Source organism: Muscardinus avellanarius (genome assembly GCF_963383645.1).
Source record: "Muscardinus avellanarius genome assembly, chromosome: 10".
NCBI classification, from domain to species: Eukaryota; Metazoa; Chordata; class Mammalia; order Rodentia; family Gliridae; genus Muscardinus; species Muscardinus avellanarius.
In genome coordinates this window covers 31,562,890-31,579,886 of record NC_137796.1, presented here as the reverse complement: position 1 = coordinate 31,579,886, position 16,997 = coordinate 31,562,890, and the positions used below count along the sequence as shown (strand labels likewise).

Genomic DNA, 16,997 nt, shown 5'->3' with positions numbered 1-16,997 from the left:
AAGAGATGCAGAGATTCCTAGGGGCTCTAGGGAAGGGGCTAGAGGAAAAGCCTCGGTTGCAGGAAGCCTTTGCCAGGGTCGCCTCCCCCTCACCAACCCTCTGTGCGATTGGCACCAGGACCTACATGCTCCTCTCCACCCTCAGCCCTGCGAGCCCTGCACCTGAACATCCCAGGCTCGCGCTGGCAGCGGTGCCAGTTCTTGCTCCCCCCACCCCGATCCTTCAAAGTGCGGGTGACCGTTCCCTGACTTCACTGCGGGTCAAATGCCCTGTGTCTGGCTAGCCCATATGGTTACTAGCTAACATGGGGTAAAGGGGTGCACAAAAGGTGCCCCCAACTTCGCCTTCTGAGGCATCTCTATGGCAAACATTCCTCCCAACTTCTTCAAATCCAAGCTGGGCAAACTTGGCTGGCCGACATTTAGAGGAAGAAGAGGGCGATGATGGGGGCGCGACTCCAGACCGGCAGCAGGGCCGCAGAGGCCAGGCGCCGAGCGTCCCTTGTCCTGTAGAGGGAGCTCCAGCCCCAAATTTCCGGGCTCCCTCCCCCGCCCGCCTCGGGCTGGGATCCACGCTGAAAAGGTGCAGCTCGACTCCCGCCCCTCGCCTCGCGCTCGGCGCCGAGACCTCTGAAAGCTGCCCCTTCTCCGGCGCTTGGGGAAAACCTACAGGGGCCTCCAGACGCCCAGATGCCGCCAGGAGGACCCGAGCCCTCCAACTCTCAACTCCAGCGTAGACTTGCCTCTGCCGGAGGGAAAGCTGTACGCCCCTAGACCTGTCTCCATACCTCCGTCTCCACGTCCCTGCGTCCATAGGGAGGGTGCAGTTGGCTGCAAGGAGGCCTGGACGCTGCGCTTGCACCACCCTTCACGCAGAGGACTGAGAAACCTCGATTGTGCCCATCGAAGAATGGGAGCGGGAGAGAAACTCCCAGGCAGAGCCCTCCGTGTCTAGACGCCCGAAGGCTTTCTGCTTGTCCTCAGCGCAGGCCCGAAGGCCCGGCGGGTTCGCCGTGGACCTGTGGTTGGATCCAGTTTTATGGGTCCGAGTAGAGGAGGAACCTCCTTCGCGTTTCCCACCTCGCCTTCTCCTCCGCGGGGGCTCTAGGGCGTCCCTGGTCCTTCTCCCACCGCCCACGGGCCCGCGGCGCCCACAGCCCAGCCGGGGCGCCTCCTCCGCCATCCCGGTCCGGCCACTCGGCCGTCCCCTTTCCCGCTGAGATCCCGACGGAGATCCTTCAAACAACCGAAGGGAAAAATCCCTCCAAACCAAGAGAGTCACCAGAGACCCTACGGGGGCAGATAGACCTGTTATAGTCAAAGTGGCAATAGCTCATTTATTTAGCCAAAAATAGATACTTTCTTGTACAATTTGGTTCACACATATGTACATTTTTTCCTGTATATACAAAAAAAGTCAGACACGCTTATTCTCACTGAAACTCCACCCTCCCCAAATCAACCCGACAAATAAACCTCACAGTCTCAGCTAATGTGGGGGGGGCACAGAAGCGACTTGGGGAGGGACAAGGGGACTGTTTTCCTTTCTTTTTTGTTTACTTTTGTGTTTAGGTATTCATACACGGACATGCTTACAAGTCATATCTATACAGAGTGATTTTGTTTTTACAATTAATACAACGATTTAAAATTTGTTTTTAAACAACTAGGATGAGGAGAGGGCAGATAAGACCAGAGCGGCATCCAGGTGGTTCTGGGGCCTGGAAGAGAGAGAGAGAGAGAGAGAGAGAGAGTAGCAGCCAGAGAGGCGAGGCGAGGCCTAGCTCAGGGGAGCCTACCTGGGGCTGGGGCCGGGCAGGGAGCCTCACGCGGCTGTGTTGGGCTGTGGGTGCCTGCGTTGGGGTTAAACAACAAGGCAGCCAAGGCGTCCAGACTGAAGCCAGGAGCTGGGCCTCGCGGGGCTCCACAGCCCACCAGCGAATGCGGGCTTCTGGGCTGATACTGGGGAGGCGTCTCTGGCCAGCCAGAAGTGAGTTTTGTCCTCGGCCCCATTCCCCGGGGCCAAGGCCCTGTCGGGGCTGGCTTTCTTCCCTTCACCCCCCCACCCCCGGGCTCGGGGTCCTTACCGCCGGGGCACGGGTTGGAAAGCTGTCTTGAGTAACTTTTTCTCCACTTCCAAGGCACTACAGCGATCTGAGAGAGGCGAGGGAAAGAGAAGGCCGGGCTTTAGAACGCTCGGCTGGGGGCCCAGGGCCGCAGGACCCGGCGGCCCCCGCCCTGCCCGCCCCCGCCAGCCCGGGCGCGCCCTCCCCGGAGCCCCGCGGTCACCTGTTCTGCCCTCGGGCTCCGCGGGCCGCGCGTAGGAGGCGGAGGCCGGGTGGCCCGCGGCCCCGGGAAGCCCCAGCAGGTGCTGAGGGGCCGACCCCAGCAGCGTGAGCGGGTGCGGGCGAGGGCCGGGCGGCGGGCCTGGGAACGGCCGGTTGGTCCAAGCCGGGAATTTGCCCAGCGGCGCCGAGACCAGTCTGTGAGCCGCGGCGGCGGCGGCGGCGGCGGCGGCGGCCGGGGAGAGCTGCAGGGCCGAGGGTGCGACGGCTGCCCCCGGAGGAGAACCCCCGGCGCCGGGAGGCGAGCGGCGCGGGTTGTCGGGGCTGGTGGCGGTCTCAGCCAGGGACCAGATCTTGGGCTTCTGCAGGGCAGAGGAGGGCGCCGGCGCGGGGGCGCAGGGGTCCAGGCCAGTGGGGGGCGAGGGCGGCGACGGGGGGGCCGCCGCCACCGCCGGCGGCGCGGGGGCCAGACTCAGGGCTGGCAGGGGCCGCTCCTCCAGGCCCTCGGAGCTGTCTTCCGAGTCGCTATTTTTGGAGTCCGAAATGGGCCCCAGGCTGAGGTCACCGTCCCTCCGCGCCGCGCCGGCCAGGACCAACTCGGGCCCGGCAGCCGCGCCGTCTAAGTTCTCCAGATCGATCTCCTCGTCCTCGTCGTCCGCCAAGCCCTCGCCCCCCGCGTCCTCCTCCTCCCCCACGAGCTCCTCCTCCTCCAGCTCCAGCTCGCGCTTGCCGTCCTCCTCGTCCTCCTCCTCGTCCTCCTCCTCCCGCTCGCTCCCGTACGCGTTGCCCTCCTCGTCGGTGCGACTGCGCGGCGCCCAGGTCATCTTGTTCTCCTTCTTGAGGCGCCGGCGCGCGTTGGCGAACCAGGTGGACACCTGGGTGAGGGTCATCTTGGTGATGATGGCCAGCATGATCTTCTCGCCCTTGGTGGGGTAGGGGTTCTTGCGGTGCTCGTTGAGCCAGGCCTTGAGCGTGCTCGTGCTCTCCCGCGTGGCGTTCTTGGGACGGGACGGGTCCCCGAACTGGTACTGGCCGTACGGGTAGAAGGCGGGGTGCGGGTGCGGGAACGCGGCGGCCGCGGCCGGGTGCTGCACCCCGGGGCTGTCCTTCAGCTCGTACTGCGCGCCCTGTTCGCACACGGGAAAGGAAGGGCCCACGCGCGGCGGGGGCGCGGGTGAGCGCCGGCCACCCGTGCCACCCTCCCGGCCCGGACCCCGCGCCCCGGCGCCAGCCCCCCTCTCCCGGCTTCCTCGGGCTCTTACCAGCTGCGGGAAGATGGGCAGCTCCGCGGCGTAGGGCAGGAAGGCGCCGTAGCCTTGGGCCGCGGCGGCCGCGGCTGCGGCTGCGGCGTAGGGCGCCCCGTACACCGACGAGAGCACGTTGGACAGGGACCCCGAGGCGGCCAGCTCCGAGGCTCCGGCGCCCGGGCCGCCCCGGGCCCCCGCGCCGCCGCCGCCGCCGCCGCCGCCGCCCGCGGCTCCCGGGCGCTCGGGCGGGTAGAGCGGGCGGATGTACTGGTATCCCAGCTGGGGGAACGACATGGTGGCCCGCGGGGCGCGGACGGAGAGGGGCCCGGCCCCCGGGGCCGCCCTGCTCAGCGCCGGCCGCGGGCTCCGGCGCGCATCGGGGGCTGGGCCGAGCTGGGGCCGCGCTGCGCTCCGCGCGCCCCTATTGATCCGCTCCGCGGCGGCCAGGAGCCAGGTCAGGTCCGAACAGATTGGCGGAGATTCCCGGGGCTCGGGACGCTGATTGACATTTCTACGGGGCCGAAGCCCCTCCTCCGCGCGAGCCGCCCGCGCTGCCCTCCGCTCGCCGGTCGCCCCTCCGCTCGGCTCGGCTCTCCTCCGCAGCCCCCTCCTCTCCCGCGCTCTCCCGCCCGCGCCCCAGGCCGCTGCGCTCCTCCCGCTCCCGGCCGACCGGGCAAACTCTGCGCCCCGCGCCCCGCCCGCGCCCCCGCCGCTCACTTTCCGCCTCTCGCCAGGCCCGGGGCGCGCACCCGGCTCCCTCCCGCCGCCTCCCCGGCTCTGCGCCCGGGCTCCCGAGGCCTAAAGTTGTGAGCGCCCGGGCGCTGCGCGGGGGGTGTGTGTCCGCGTCCGTGTGTCCGTCCCCGCCCTTACGCCCCCTCCCTCGCTCTTCCCCAAATCTCGGGTCTGACGTCGCGCCCTCTTATTCGACTTTTCCTCGCGTCTCCTCCCGGAGTCGCCAATCGCCGGGGCGCCTGCCGGGCGAGGCCGCCCCCCCCCCCCGCGGAGACCGCGCCGGCCGGGCGGGGCGGGGCCGTCGCTGCCGCCCCTCCCCGCGCCGGGGGGGGAGCGCGGGGCGCGGGACCGGTGCGGGTGGGGACGGGTCGGCCCGCCCCTCCCCAGCCGCCGCGCGGCCGGCCCGGCTCGGAACCGGACTTTGGGCCGAGGCCGGTTCCGGGACTTTACTGCGCCGGAGCCCCCGGCTCTGCTGGCACAGGCTGCTCGCAGAGCCGTGGGGAGGGTGGAGGAGCGTGCGCCCCTACCCCGCAGGACCCGACCCTCGGGCCAGATGGACGCCCCCGGGGGCCCGGGTGCGACCCCTATTAGAATGGAGGGCTCGGTTCGGGGCCCAAGGGGTGGACGCTCCGAGGGTCTTGGGAGCCGCGACCCGCGAGTGGAAACGGCGGGGTCTGGATGGGGGAGGAGCCAGGGGCCGGGCGGCGGAGGCCCTGGGAACTTTAGGGAGAGCACTTCCAGAAGTTTCTACGTTGCCATCTTCGGTCGGTTGAAACCTTCGTTTTGCCACCCCTTCCCCGGCTCTGGAGTCCCTCCGCCCACACTCACCTTCTTCTGTCTGCAGGGATACACCCTCCTCTGGGAAAGCGTGGGGTGGGGTGGGAGGCCAGACTTTGGGTTGTATGTTGGGGTATTTCCTAAATACGTGCGGTTACCAGCATCTAAACTCCCACCTCTGCGGATTAGGGCGGCAGTGGAGAAAGGCTTTGACATTCCCGGAATTGCTCCGGCTCCAGGCTAAGCGCAGCAGGCCTCGGCGGCGACCCACGCGCGGACGGCCCCGAGGCCCGCGAGCCCTGGGGACGGCTCAGGGCCGGCGTTCCGCAGCCGAGTGGCAGGCCGCGGCTCCCAGGCGCAAACCCGCCGCCTGGCACTAATTATCAAGAGTGGAATCCGAATTCCACGAGAGAAGGGGGACCCGAGGATCTCGGCCCCGGACAGGCTCTGCTCACCGGAGCTCTGGGGAGCCCATTTCGGGAACGAAAGTTTCTTCTACCCCCACGTGGGACACCAGTTCTTAACCCCCCCGCACCTTCTGGTCTCTTTTCCCACCGGTGGACGCCTTGGGGAGAGTCAACCCTGGGAAAAGACACAAGAAAGCCTGGGGACATCCAGGTTTAGGGTCGAAGGCAACACTCGAGCTCTCCCAAATTGATGTCAGCTGTCTCTCCATCTTCGCTGACCCGCCACTGGCCGGTGCCGGGCGTGGGCCTTAGGTTAGCCTTGCCAGAGGAGGCAGAGTCGCGGCAGCTCTGGCCTTGAAATGGCAGTCCAGCGCCTAATTTCGTTTCCAGCTAAACGTTTTAGGGAATATCATGGAGAATCTTGGGCTCCTCTTCTCGAGAGCAATGTTAGGGTTACAAAGTTGAGGGTAACGTAACTTCCCAGGATGGCTTCTAGGTGTAGCCCCCACAGCTCTCAGGCCCCAGAGCTTGTCCAGCTGGTGACCGCGGTCCAGGAGGGCGGCGCGAGAGAGCTTCCCAGGCTGAGACCTGGGGCTGCGCAGTGGGTGTGGGGTGAAACCTCTGCTATCTAATTCATTTCTTTATGAAGGAAAAGAAAGCACTCTCAGGAGTCTCGATTGGAGATGTTTCCTCTGCATTCATCAGCTACGAAACAGGCAGTGCCTGACTGCAGATGGCAGGAAGGAAGACCGAGAGGGCGACGCTGTTCAAGGGAGCCAGTCACTGGGGGGCCGCCCTCGGCCCAAAGGGTGAACCTCCACACCCAGACGCCAGCGCTAGAGAGCCTCGGTTAGTTAGATCCCTCCAGGTGCCCCAGGCCCGGAGCAGAAGCAGCTCCGCAGCTATACTAGTCTCCAGCTACGAGCATCCTTGGCCTGGCCCTAAGGTCCGAACCCCAGGTCGGGATTCAGCGTCCCAGGCAGCCAAGCCCCGACGGTGGCGCTTGTCCCCGACTATATTCACGGGGTCCGCAGGCTGCCGAACCTTTCCACGTTTTATTTTTTTAAAATCCAAGATATTAGGCCGGAGAGACACAGTCGAGCCGCGAGGAAAAGCAGGTGCACGGAAAGTTGGTTTGAGAAAGATGTGCGTGCACAAACGCGCAGCACACGGAAGCTTCTCCACAGGGTCCCCTTCCAACGTTCCCCATGCGCAAAGCGCTGTGGAGGCTCGGGCTGAAGCTCTCTGAACGCCTTCCGGGGCGCAAGGAGTGTACGCAAAGGGTGTCGGCCACACACGCGTGCCGCACGAGCAGTGCGCAGGAGACGCGCACCCAGAGCCTCTGCTCGACGGGTGCCCGGGACCTGAGGCCAGCCAGTGTCTCGGCTGTGCGTGGCGAAGCCCAGAGCCACTAGGCCCACTTTACGTGCCCTCTACGCCCAGCCCTCCGTGCGTGCGCATCCCGGACAGGGCTGGGGATGCCCGCTGCAGCTCCAGTCTCCTAGCCGAGGCCCACCTTCCGTCCTTCCTTCGTAAGGCCGGCAGTCCCCGGCGGCAGTGCGGCTGGCCATCCCCGGGCTTCCTGGAGACGCCGCGGCGCGCGCTCCCACCGCTCCCTCCCCCCCGCGCTCGGGTTACAGGTTAATGAAATGCTCGTTTTCCTCAGTCATTTGTTTTGTTTTCCTGCAAAGTTCTGATAAGTAGCTAACCAACGAAGCTTGTAATTACAATCTTACAGAAACCGGGCCGATCTGTATATAAATCTCACCATCCAATTACAAGATGTAATAATTTTGCACTCAAGCTGGTAATGAGGTCTAATACTCGTGCATGCGATAATCCCCTCTGGATGCCGGCTTGATCAGATGTTGGCTTTGTAATTAGACGGGCAGAAAATCATTATTTCATGTTCAAATAGAAAATGAGGTTGGTGGGAAGTTAATTTCTCTCCGCTCTGTGAAGCGTAGACAAGAATTTAATGATTTAATTACAGTTGTAAGCCCTTTCCATGAGACTTAAATTGAGCTGAGAATATTTTTTCCTTCCCTCTCTCTCCCTCTCTCCCTTTCGCATTCATATTCTCTCTCTCTCTCTCTCTCTCTCTCTCTCTCTCTCTCTCTCTCTCTCTCTCTCCTATTAGCAGCCGTTCGGACTCCTAACAAACTAGCCTGACTTAGCACCCGGAGGGATTCGTATTTGGCCGGGAACCGGGACTCGAAGCATCCCAGAGGCGCGGGCCAGGGGCCTCCAGAGCCAACCTGAACCTGCAGCTGCTCCCCAGAAGCCGCCAGGGCCTCGGAGGCCTTCCCTGTGTCTGGAGGTGCGACCAGTAAACTTCTGAGGGAAACTTTGCCAACTTCGCTGGGGGCGCGGAAGAGAGGGCCCGCCGGAATGGCCACAGCCTCAGCGGGGCCGCGTTGCCCGGCTGGGCCTGCACGATCAGACCGACCCGAAGTTCTGGGAGCTGCAGGAGGGCCAGCGGAACCTTTGCTCTCCTGCTTTGCCCCTGTGTCTCCCCACCCGGCCCACCCTCTTGGGTCTTCGTGGCTGGATGTGCAGCGCTTGGGAATAATGGCTTGGTTGAAAACGCCTGGCCTGTGGGTGAATATTTTTATTTATTTATTTATTTTTATTTATTTATTTATTACCTCGCTAGGGCCATCTTTCCCCCATCTGACTCGACTTTGCCCTTGCTTTTTCCCCACCCCTCTGTGTAATTTCACTTCACCCTGTAATGAATGGTGTCATTCATTTTTCTCTCTCCTCCGGGCCCTCTTTCGTCCTGTGCTCTACTTTTTCTCAAGACCACTTTCCAGCTCCGCTTTCTCAATTCCGCTCCTTTCCTCTGCTCCCAAGTCTTCCTCCCCCTGCAGGACGGCGCCGGCGACCTCTCCCCAACCTGCCTTTCCCCTTCTGGCCTCCTCAGCCTCCTTAGCTCGGCCCCTCGCAGGCAGGCTCTCCTTCTCGGGTATTTTCCCTCTCCTCCTCCCCTCGGACCTGCCTCCCCGGGTCCCCCACCTCATCCATCTTGGAAGATGAACATGTCTCCTTATTGGATGCTGAGGCCAAAGCCGGGTGACGGGGCTCGGCCAGCGCCGCGCATTTTCTTCATGCATATTGAGGATATGGTAATGAGCGCGTTTGCATTGTTGCATGGCCGGGCTCCGTTTTTTGCAGCAGTTCCGAGTGGCGAGGGTGCACGGGCCGGAGAGCCCAGCGGTGAGCGCGGAGCCGGGCGGTCGCCGGCAGCCGCGGAGGAGAGGCCCTCGCCGAGCCGGCCGGGCTCCCTCATTAAAGGCTCGTTACGGGCCCCCGCCTCGCTCGCCTGGCTCCTCTGCGCTCCGCCCTCCGCGCCCCTCCCCTGGTCTTGAGAGGCTGTGATGGACCGTCACCAGGACAGCAGCGCGTCGTCTAAAGGCGAGAAACTGTTGGCCATGCTGGGTGACCCGTCGCGGGATCCGACAGCCGCACCGTGGACCCCGATCCGCGCTTGTACATCTTGGGCTGCGCTTTGGCACCGCTTGGCTTCCAGGGAAGGTCACACCCAGGCCCTTCTGCTGTCCCGCGGGTTCCTTCAGGATAGCCTCAGCGGGAACCCAGCTCGGTTTTCCGGAGCGGCAGGCCCTCCCTGGGGTCTTCGGAGTTCAATGGCAGGACCCAGGTGCACCTCTCAAAAAAGTGAAGGTGTAGGAGACAGGGCGCAAACGGAGTTGAGTTGAAAAGGAACCTTGGAGCTTAACTGGGACTCCAGGGGCCACAGAGCTCCGGAGCAGGGCGGAGGATCCCTGGACTTGAAACCTTTGCACCCCACCCCTTCGCTTCCCTCTTTCCTAGGGAAGTTGAGAGCTTGTCTCCTAAACCATAAAGGTCTGGCCTTGTCTGAACTGTCTACTGTCAAGTCTCCCAAACTTCAAGCTCTCTGCTACCACTTCCATTCTTACTGTCTGAGCCGTTTTCCTTCAATCTAGTCATTTTACAAAAGCAAAATACATATTTTGGAAAGAAAACTTGATATTATTACTGTTTTAAATTAAGAAATAGCTTTTACTCATCAGAAAACAGCTTCTACAGATTAAAACCCAAGCATTGTTCTTATATTTGCCCAAGTTTGCTTTGGGAAGACTTTTAAATGTGGATATATGTGTCATTAGCAAGTATTGGAAGTGTTAAATACTGAATCTTTACCAAGAAGGAAGATAACATTGAAGAGAGACTGTTTCTTGCCATTCAATGTTAATTTAATAGTTCTGTTCTAAAATCTCATCCAGGGCCCCAGTGTTACCCTGGTTTAGGATTTGCCAGTGATGTTCTTTGTTGAAAATTATGTAAACATTTTAAGATAAAAACCTAACATGTTGAGTCATAATCATTCGCCAAATAATTGTGTCAAGTATTTTAAAATACTCTCACATTTAATAAAAAAGACTAGGGTGGCCATGTTCTGTTGCACAGTATATTAACTTGAACACAGGTATCCAACAGAGGGGCTAGGAGGGTCCAAAGTCAGTCCTCTGTGTTCACCAACTTTGTAACTTGCTTTAGGGCCACATTATCCAGCCCTATTTTTTTTTTTTTTTTTTTTTTTTTTACAGGTTGGACAAGTGAGGCGTAGATAACTCCAGGAAGCCCAGACTGAAACTGTCTGACCTCATATTTTATACTGTTAACTGATACCCGGGAGCCCCCAATCCTTTTTCCACTTAATCTTCACACTTACACAGATATTTGGAGAGGACTTGGGTGAAAATCTGACCCCTGGCCAAAGACCTATGGGCTCTCCCAAGGAGCCAGGTTGGGGAAGGGGAGGGAGGGCCTGGTTGGCTGAGGCCTGACTGTGGGTGTCCAGCTCCTTAAGTTTTTTTCTGTTCTATCTGCATGTGTGAATTGATGGGCCAGCATTTGCCTTGTTGCAGCTCACACTGCTCAGCAATTTCCATTTCTTGAAGACAAACAGAAACCACCAGAGGTTGTCCAGGCGTAGCCTCTGGCCACACAGTGTTTTTTTCTTTTCTGGCTGCCACAGTGCCCCCCACCTGCCCTTGACTGAGTTGCTTGGATTCTATTAAAAAAATCCATTTAGCCAGGCATGGTGGCGGATGCTTGTAATCCCAGTACTCTGGAGATAGAGACAGGAAGATTGCAGGTTCAAAGCCAGCAATTTAGTAAGGCCTTGTTTTCAAATAAATAAAATAGATCTGGTGGAATAGCTAAGAGGTCAAAGGTCCCTGGTTCCATCCTCTATAACACACACGCACACACACACACACACACACACTTAAATATTCAGATCTCCAGGTTCGTTTGAAAAGCGGGAAGGATATGGAATACACTCATGGCTGCAAGCTCACCTGGACAAGCTCCAGGCCTGGCCGTGTGTTTGTTCTCAATGGCCTGTGGCCGCTGGGTTTGCTGGTGTGCTTGGCATGCTTCCTGGTGAGAACCTGGGTGCACGCTGCTCCTCTGGTGGGAAGTAAGGAGTTTGGAGTGGCCACAGGTAGGAGCAGGGGTGCCTCTCCTTGCCTGTCCTCTTGGTCCCTGTCTTGTCACTGATAGCTGCCTTTCTTAGGGTGGCATGAGGCTGATTTCTGGGAACAAATAGCCCTGTGTCTGTGCCAGGTGTCCCAGCAGGGCTTCATCTCACACTTCTGGAAAGAAAATAGAAATAACCAGGCCTGGGCATCATTATTCTGTAATCCAGGCTTGTAATCTCAGTATTTGGAAGGCTGAGACAGGAGGATCATAGGTTGAAGGCCAGCCTCAGCAACTTAGTGAAACCTTGTTTAAAAAAAAATCAAAAAAGCTAGAGGTATAGCTCCGAGGTAGAATGCCCTGGGTTCAATCTCCAGTACAAGAAGAAGAAGGAGAAGGAGAAAGAGAAGGAGAAGAGGAGGAGGAGGAGGAATTAGTAGGACTTTTCCTCCCCTCTCTCTGATACCTCCTCCGTAGCTCCAGCCCTTTCATAATTCCCATACACAATCTTTACCATGTCAACGCATAAAGTCTGCTTCTTCCTCCCCTTCTCCCTCCCCACTTTCTCTTTGCAACAGAGAGCTGTGGAGGGCCTTCCAGGGCCATGAACTGTGCCACATGTTGGGGATAGAATGGCCAGCCAGACCAGGGCTGTTCTAAAGGAAGCTTACATTTTAGTGGGGCCATCAGACACTGAACAGGAAATTTATTAATTAATCTACTTATTAGTAAACTTGAGCCAGACAATTGAAGATAGTGTTACATTCTAAGAAACAATCCAAATGGCAATGTCATAGATGGTAGCAGCTTGGATGCTGTCCACCCTGAATTCAGAGCCTTCTCCAGACCTCAAAATGTAAACTCTTGCCGGGCATGGTGGCGCACGCTTGTAATCCCTGTGCTTGGGAGGCAGAGACAGGAGGATCTCGCCCGTTCGAAGCCAGCCACGCTGGCTTATGAGACTCTGTTTTCAAATAAAAAAGTATAAAAATAGGTCTGGGAGTGTAGCCTGGAGGTAGAAGGGTTTCCAGGAACCACAGTACCACCAAAAATAAAAAATAAAAAATAAAAAATAAAAGTAAACTCTTTTGGAAATCCGGTCATTGCAGACGCCGGAGTTCTGTCTCATACGTGGATAGGGTAGGCTCTCTTAATTCGATATGACTAGCGTCCTTGGGTGAGACAGAGCCAGGGACCCGGGGGAGAGGAAGATGGTAGCAGAGCTCAGAGGAATGCAGCTACAGGTCAGCAAGTGCCAAGATGACCCTTGCCAACTAACTAGGTAGCGAGAGGGAAAAAAGCATCCTCCCAGGGCCTTCCGAGGAACACAGCCCAGACCATAGTTACCTTGACTTCAGCATCTAGCTCCAGACGCACGAGAGAGTAAATTCTTGTAATTTTAAGCCACTCAGCATGTGGTCATTCGTGACAGCAGCCCTGGGGACCAGATACATGAGGCGACGTGACAGTAGGTGGGGGACCTGCTGCTGTCCGTGGTGTGGTCAAGGGAGGTATCTGCGAGGAGGTGACACTTTAACTGAGACAGAAGCACCATGAGAATTCTCAGGGCACTGTATTTTAGGGCTCTTCTGCTCCATACAGTAGCCTTTAGCCGCATGAGGTTGTGGGGCACTTGAAAAGCAGCTGGTCCAAATTGAGATCCACTACCAGGACCCACCAGATTTCAAAGGCTTAGTAGAAAACAATGTGAAGTCGCTCATTAACAACGACAACAACAATAACTACTACTACTACGACTTCTCCTTCTTTTTCTTATCACCATTATTATTATTTTGGTACTAGCAGTTGAACTCAGGGACATTCTACCTCTGAGATCCATACACCCCAGCCCTATTTTACTTTTTATTTTGAAACAGGGAGGGTCTTGTTAAGTTGTTGAGGGTCTCACTAAGTTACTGAGACTGGCCTCGAACTTCTGAGCTTCCTGTCTCAGCCTCTCAAGTACTAGAATTATTGGCATATACCACCATGCCAGTTATTTTTAATTATTGGTTGAATGTTGAGATGATAATACTTTGGATATATTGGGTTACATAAAGTATGCTATTAAAATTACTTGGGCTGGGAGTGTGGCTCAGTGATAGAGCTAGGCATCTCTCTCTCTCTCTCTCTCTCTCTCTCTCTCTCTCTCTCTCTCTCTTTTAATTTCACCTCTTCCTTTGTTCCTTTAAAAATGTGAAAGTTGCCGGGCGTGGTGGTGCACGCTTGTAATTCCCGCGCTTGGGAGGTGGAGACAGGAGGATGGCACAGGTTCGTAGTCAGCCTCGCTGGCTTAAGAGACCCTGTTTCCAAATAAATAAAAAATATAAAGTAGGTCTGGGAGTGTAGCCCGGAGATAGAAGGGCTTCCAGAAACCTCAGTACCACCAATAGATAGATAGATAGATAAATAAATAAATAAATAAATAAATAAATGTGAAAGTTTAGAATGACATTTGTGGCTCACATTATATTTCTTCTGCATAGCATTTTTCTAAACAAAAGGATGGCAGTGCAAAGGCCACGTGGCAGAGACAGAGCTTTGTGTGTTTGTCTTGTCTTCACTCAGCCTGGATGTTTTACATAGTGATGTTACGAAACCACAAGAACTAACCTGAGACGTCCTATTGAAATTCTAAGACATAATTATGTGAGCATACTGTATATTAGCATATGAACACGATTATCATATCCTTTCTCAAGAACAAAGGGAAGTTATGGAATTCCATCATTTAGCACCATTTCCGCCTCCCACCGCCTCGCTCCTCAGGCCTCAGAGGGAGAGACGAGGGAGGTCCCAACTTTCTGCTTGGTATGTCCATCTCATCTTCCCCGATTTCCTCAGTGTGAAGGAATTGGAGTAGGCCGAGCTCCCTCAGCCTCCCTGTCCACTGACTATTGGTACCAAGACCATAGAATCAGGGTACGGAGGAGACACCTCAGCCCCAAGCCCAGCACTTGCAAAGTGAATTTCAAAGACCATGTTCGACTGTTTACTAAGCCAGGCTTTTGCTCTTCTAAGATAGAAGTCACCAAAAAAAAAAAAAAAAAAAAAAAACCACATTTTTGTCATCTTGCACAATTTTAAAATTCTTTTTTGGATCTGGTTATTGCATTCATCAGGTTAGGCTGGGTTTGGCTGCTATGATAAACAGCCCCTAACTCTTCCTGGCTGGTCATCGCCTGCTTTCCAAGTTGTTGGCTGTGGCTCTGATCCACATGTCTCTACTCCAGGTTGTTGGAGAAGCTCCCCTGGGCGTGTTGCTGAGTGAGGGTAAGCCAGCTCTGCAGGCTTCTGCTTGGAAAGTCACTGTTTCTGCTTGCATTTCATTGGTTGATGCTGTCACGTGACCATACTTCAGTGGGGGGGGGAGGCTGCACTGAGCCCTGCAGGGACTGGCATGCAAGTCCCTTCAGCCCTGTCTCCTGCTCCAGCCTCTGGCTCAGCTAGCTGTGAGCGGTTCCTAAGAGCACCCGCTATCCACCTCTCCTTTCTCTGCTGCATTGGCCTGGGATCCAGCAGGGACCTCACCTGGGAGTGCACCTGCATCGCCACCCCAGCTGAAGAGGGGGAGGATGGCTAAGTGCTTCCTTTTCTTTCCCAAGGGAGGCTTTTCTGAGACGCACATCACAGGTGCTGCAGAAGGTCCTGGCAATGGCCAGCCCAAGGACATGTCGTCCTTGTATGGTGTCCTCCCACCCCTCCCACTGCTGGAGACCACTCCCCAATAAACTACCCACGGGTTAACCTTTGCCGCAGGACCTGCTGTCGGGAAGACAGCTGGTGTAGACAGGGTATCCGCTGGTGGACAGTAATGCAGTCACCATTGCCCATGCTCAGTTAGGACACTGAGTATAAAATATCAGTTTCTTTCCTCCCCCCCCCCTCCTGCCCATCCTTCCTTCCTTTCTTTCTGTTTCTCTTCCTCCTCCTCTTCCTCTTCCTTATGGTGATGCTGGGATCTAATCCAGGGTCTCACGCATGTTAGGCAAGTGCTCTTACCATTCAAGAACACTACCGGCTCGAAAATCTCAATTTTATGCTTTTCTTGAAAAGTCAAACTCAGCAGCATGGGAAGCCCACCTGAGGTTGGACTTGAATTGGGGCAGCAGCCACCTGGGATGAGAGCCAGCTCTCCTGGGCAGGAGCTGCCACCTCTGCCCTGCCTGGTTTTAGTAGGCTTTTTAAAAACAACATTTTTAAAATTATTTTTTTGGTATTGGGGATAGAACCCAGGGACATTCTACCTCTGAGCTATATCCCTAGATCTATTTTATTTTTTATTTTTGAAATAGGGTTTCACTAAGTTGTAGAGGACCTTGCTAAATTGCTGAGGCTATCCCTGTGAGCGTCCCATTTTAGCCTTCCAAGTACTAGGATTACAGGCGTGTGCCACCATGCCCTGCTAGTTACACTGTGTGTGTGTGTGTGTGTGTGTGTGTGTGTGTGTGTGTGTGTGTGTGTGTTACTGAGGATTAAATTCGGGGCAGTCTACTTCTGAGCTATACCCCCCAGCCCTATTTTACCTTTTATTTTGAAACAGTGTCTTGCTAAGTTGCTGAGGGTGTCACTGAATTGCTGAGGCTGGCTTTGAATCTGGGCTTCTCTTGTCTCAGCCTCCCAAGTACCGGGATCATAGGTGTGCGCCACCATGCCCGGTTTTTAACTCTTTATTGTAGGGACTGTTGGTTGAACTGCATATCTGTGATTCATAGAAATCTTTTTAGTTATACCAGAATCTTTATCACTCTTTTGTTTCTTTTATTACTTATTTGAGTCTTTGTTTTATTACAAAAGGGTTAACTTTTATATTTATTTATTTATTTTGAACTGGGAAATTATTTATTGTAATATAAAAGAATCACACATAATAAGATTTGTTTAGTTTCAGTGATTATATATAGCACTGTTTGAATTATGGTATGTATGCATATTTATCACATGTATATGATAAAGGAACAAAGCAACTCAATCTAACAAAATATACATTTCATACTATATGCATTTATTATATATTTAAAATATATAAATCAAACTATATAGCGATAATATGGTATTATACAAAGTATCTGTATATTTAAAATGACAAATAAATCCTTTATATTAGGTAGTGTGAAATACTAAGGGTATGAGTGTATATGTATATTTATATACTTTCCAGAAATATAATTTTAAATGCTTCAGTTGGTATGTATACTGCATAACTAATACACCTGAGTGTTCCAGAAACAGGAATATATTTTATAAAATTATTTAACTGTGATTTCTTAATATTTAAAGTATAATACAAAAATTTTCAATACAAGGATACTAAAAAACATTATATATTTATTTGTTTAATTTGGTATGAGATCCAGATGCAGCTTAGCTGGGCCTCTGGTTCCCAGCTACCTCTACCTCTGAGCTACCTCTGACTGCACTCCTGGCCCTACTTTATTTTTTATTTTGAAACCTGGTCTCACTTAGTTGCCGAGAGTCTTGCTAAGTTGCCGAGGCAGGCTTTGAGCCTGTGATCCTCCTGCCTCCGCCTCCAAAGTACTGGGATTATAGGCATGTGCTACCATGCCTGGCTAAGAGGGTTATTTATTTATTATTTTTAAAATGTAGACTGGCAGTGTCAAGAGGGCAGAGACCGTATGAAGCATGTCACCATTGTATCCCCAGCCCTAAGCTCAGCCTGGTATACTGTAGGTGCCTAAGAAAAGAACAACAAGATGGATGACGATGGCCCTGGGCGACTCCCAGCTCAGGCTGCATATGTCCTGGGGAGTTGCCTCCCTTTGTGTGTGGGTTGAATTTATAGTCTGTTTCTCACAAAGCAAGAAGGTTAGGTATTATGAAAACTGTGCCTGCCTTCTGGGCCTCTCTTGGAGCAGCTGCTGCGTCACAAGGACCTCAGACGTGGAAAGTCCTTGTGGCAAGAAAGGGAGACTTGCCACCAACCGCTGGTGAGTTTAACAGGTGAGTATGGCAGTGGGATCTTCAGTCCCACATCCATCTCTTCGTGACGGTAGTCCTGGGCGACCAGTGGACTGCAGCCTCATTCGGCCATTGGGCTAGAGGTACCCGGCTAAGCTGCA

At 55.1% G+C, this 16,997-nt stretch overlaps 1 protein-coding gene across 1 annotated transcript; it reads right to left on the bottom strand.

The window, feature by feature from the left end:
- Positions 1-1,666: 1,666 nt before the first annotated feature.
- On the bottom strand, positions 1,667-3,826 carry IRX3 (iroquois homeobox 3; the record flags this gene model as incomplete). Its single annotated transcript, XM_080702520.1, has 4 exons — positions 1,667-1,721; positions 2,088-2,154; positions 2,290-3,412; positions 3,548-3,826. The coding sequence occupies 4 exons, from the start codon at positions 3,824-3,826 to the stop codon at positions 1,667-1,669; spliced, it is 1,524 nt and encodes a 507-aa protein (XP_080558646.1).
- Positions 3,827-16,997: the final 13,171 nt, after the last annotated feature.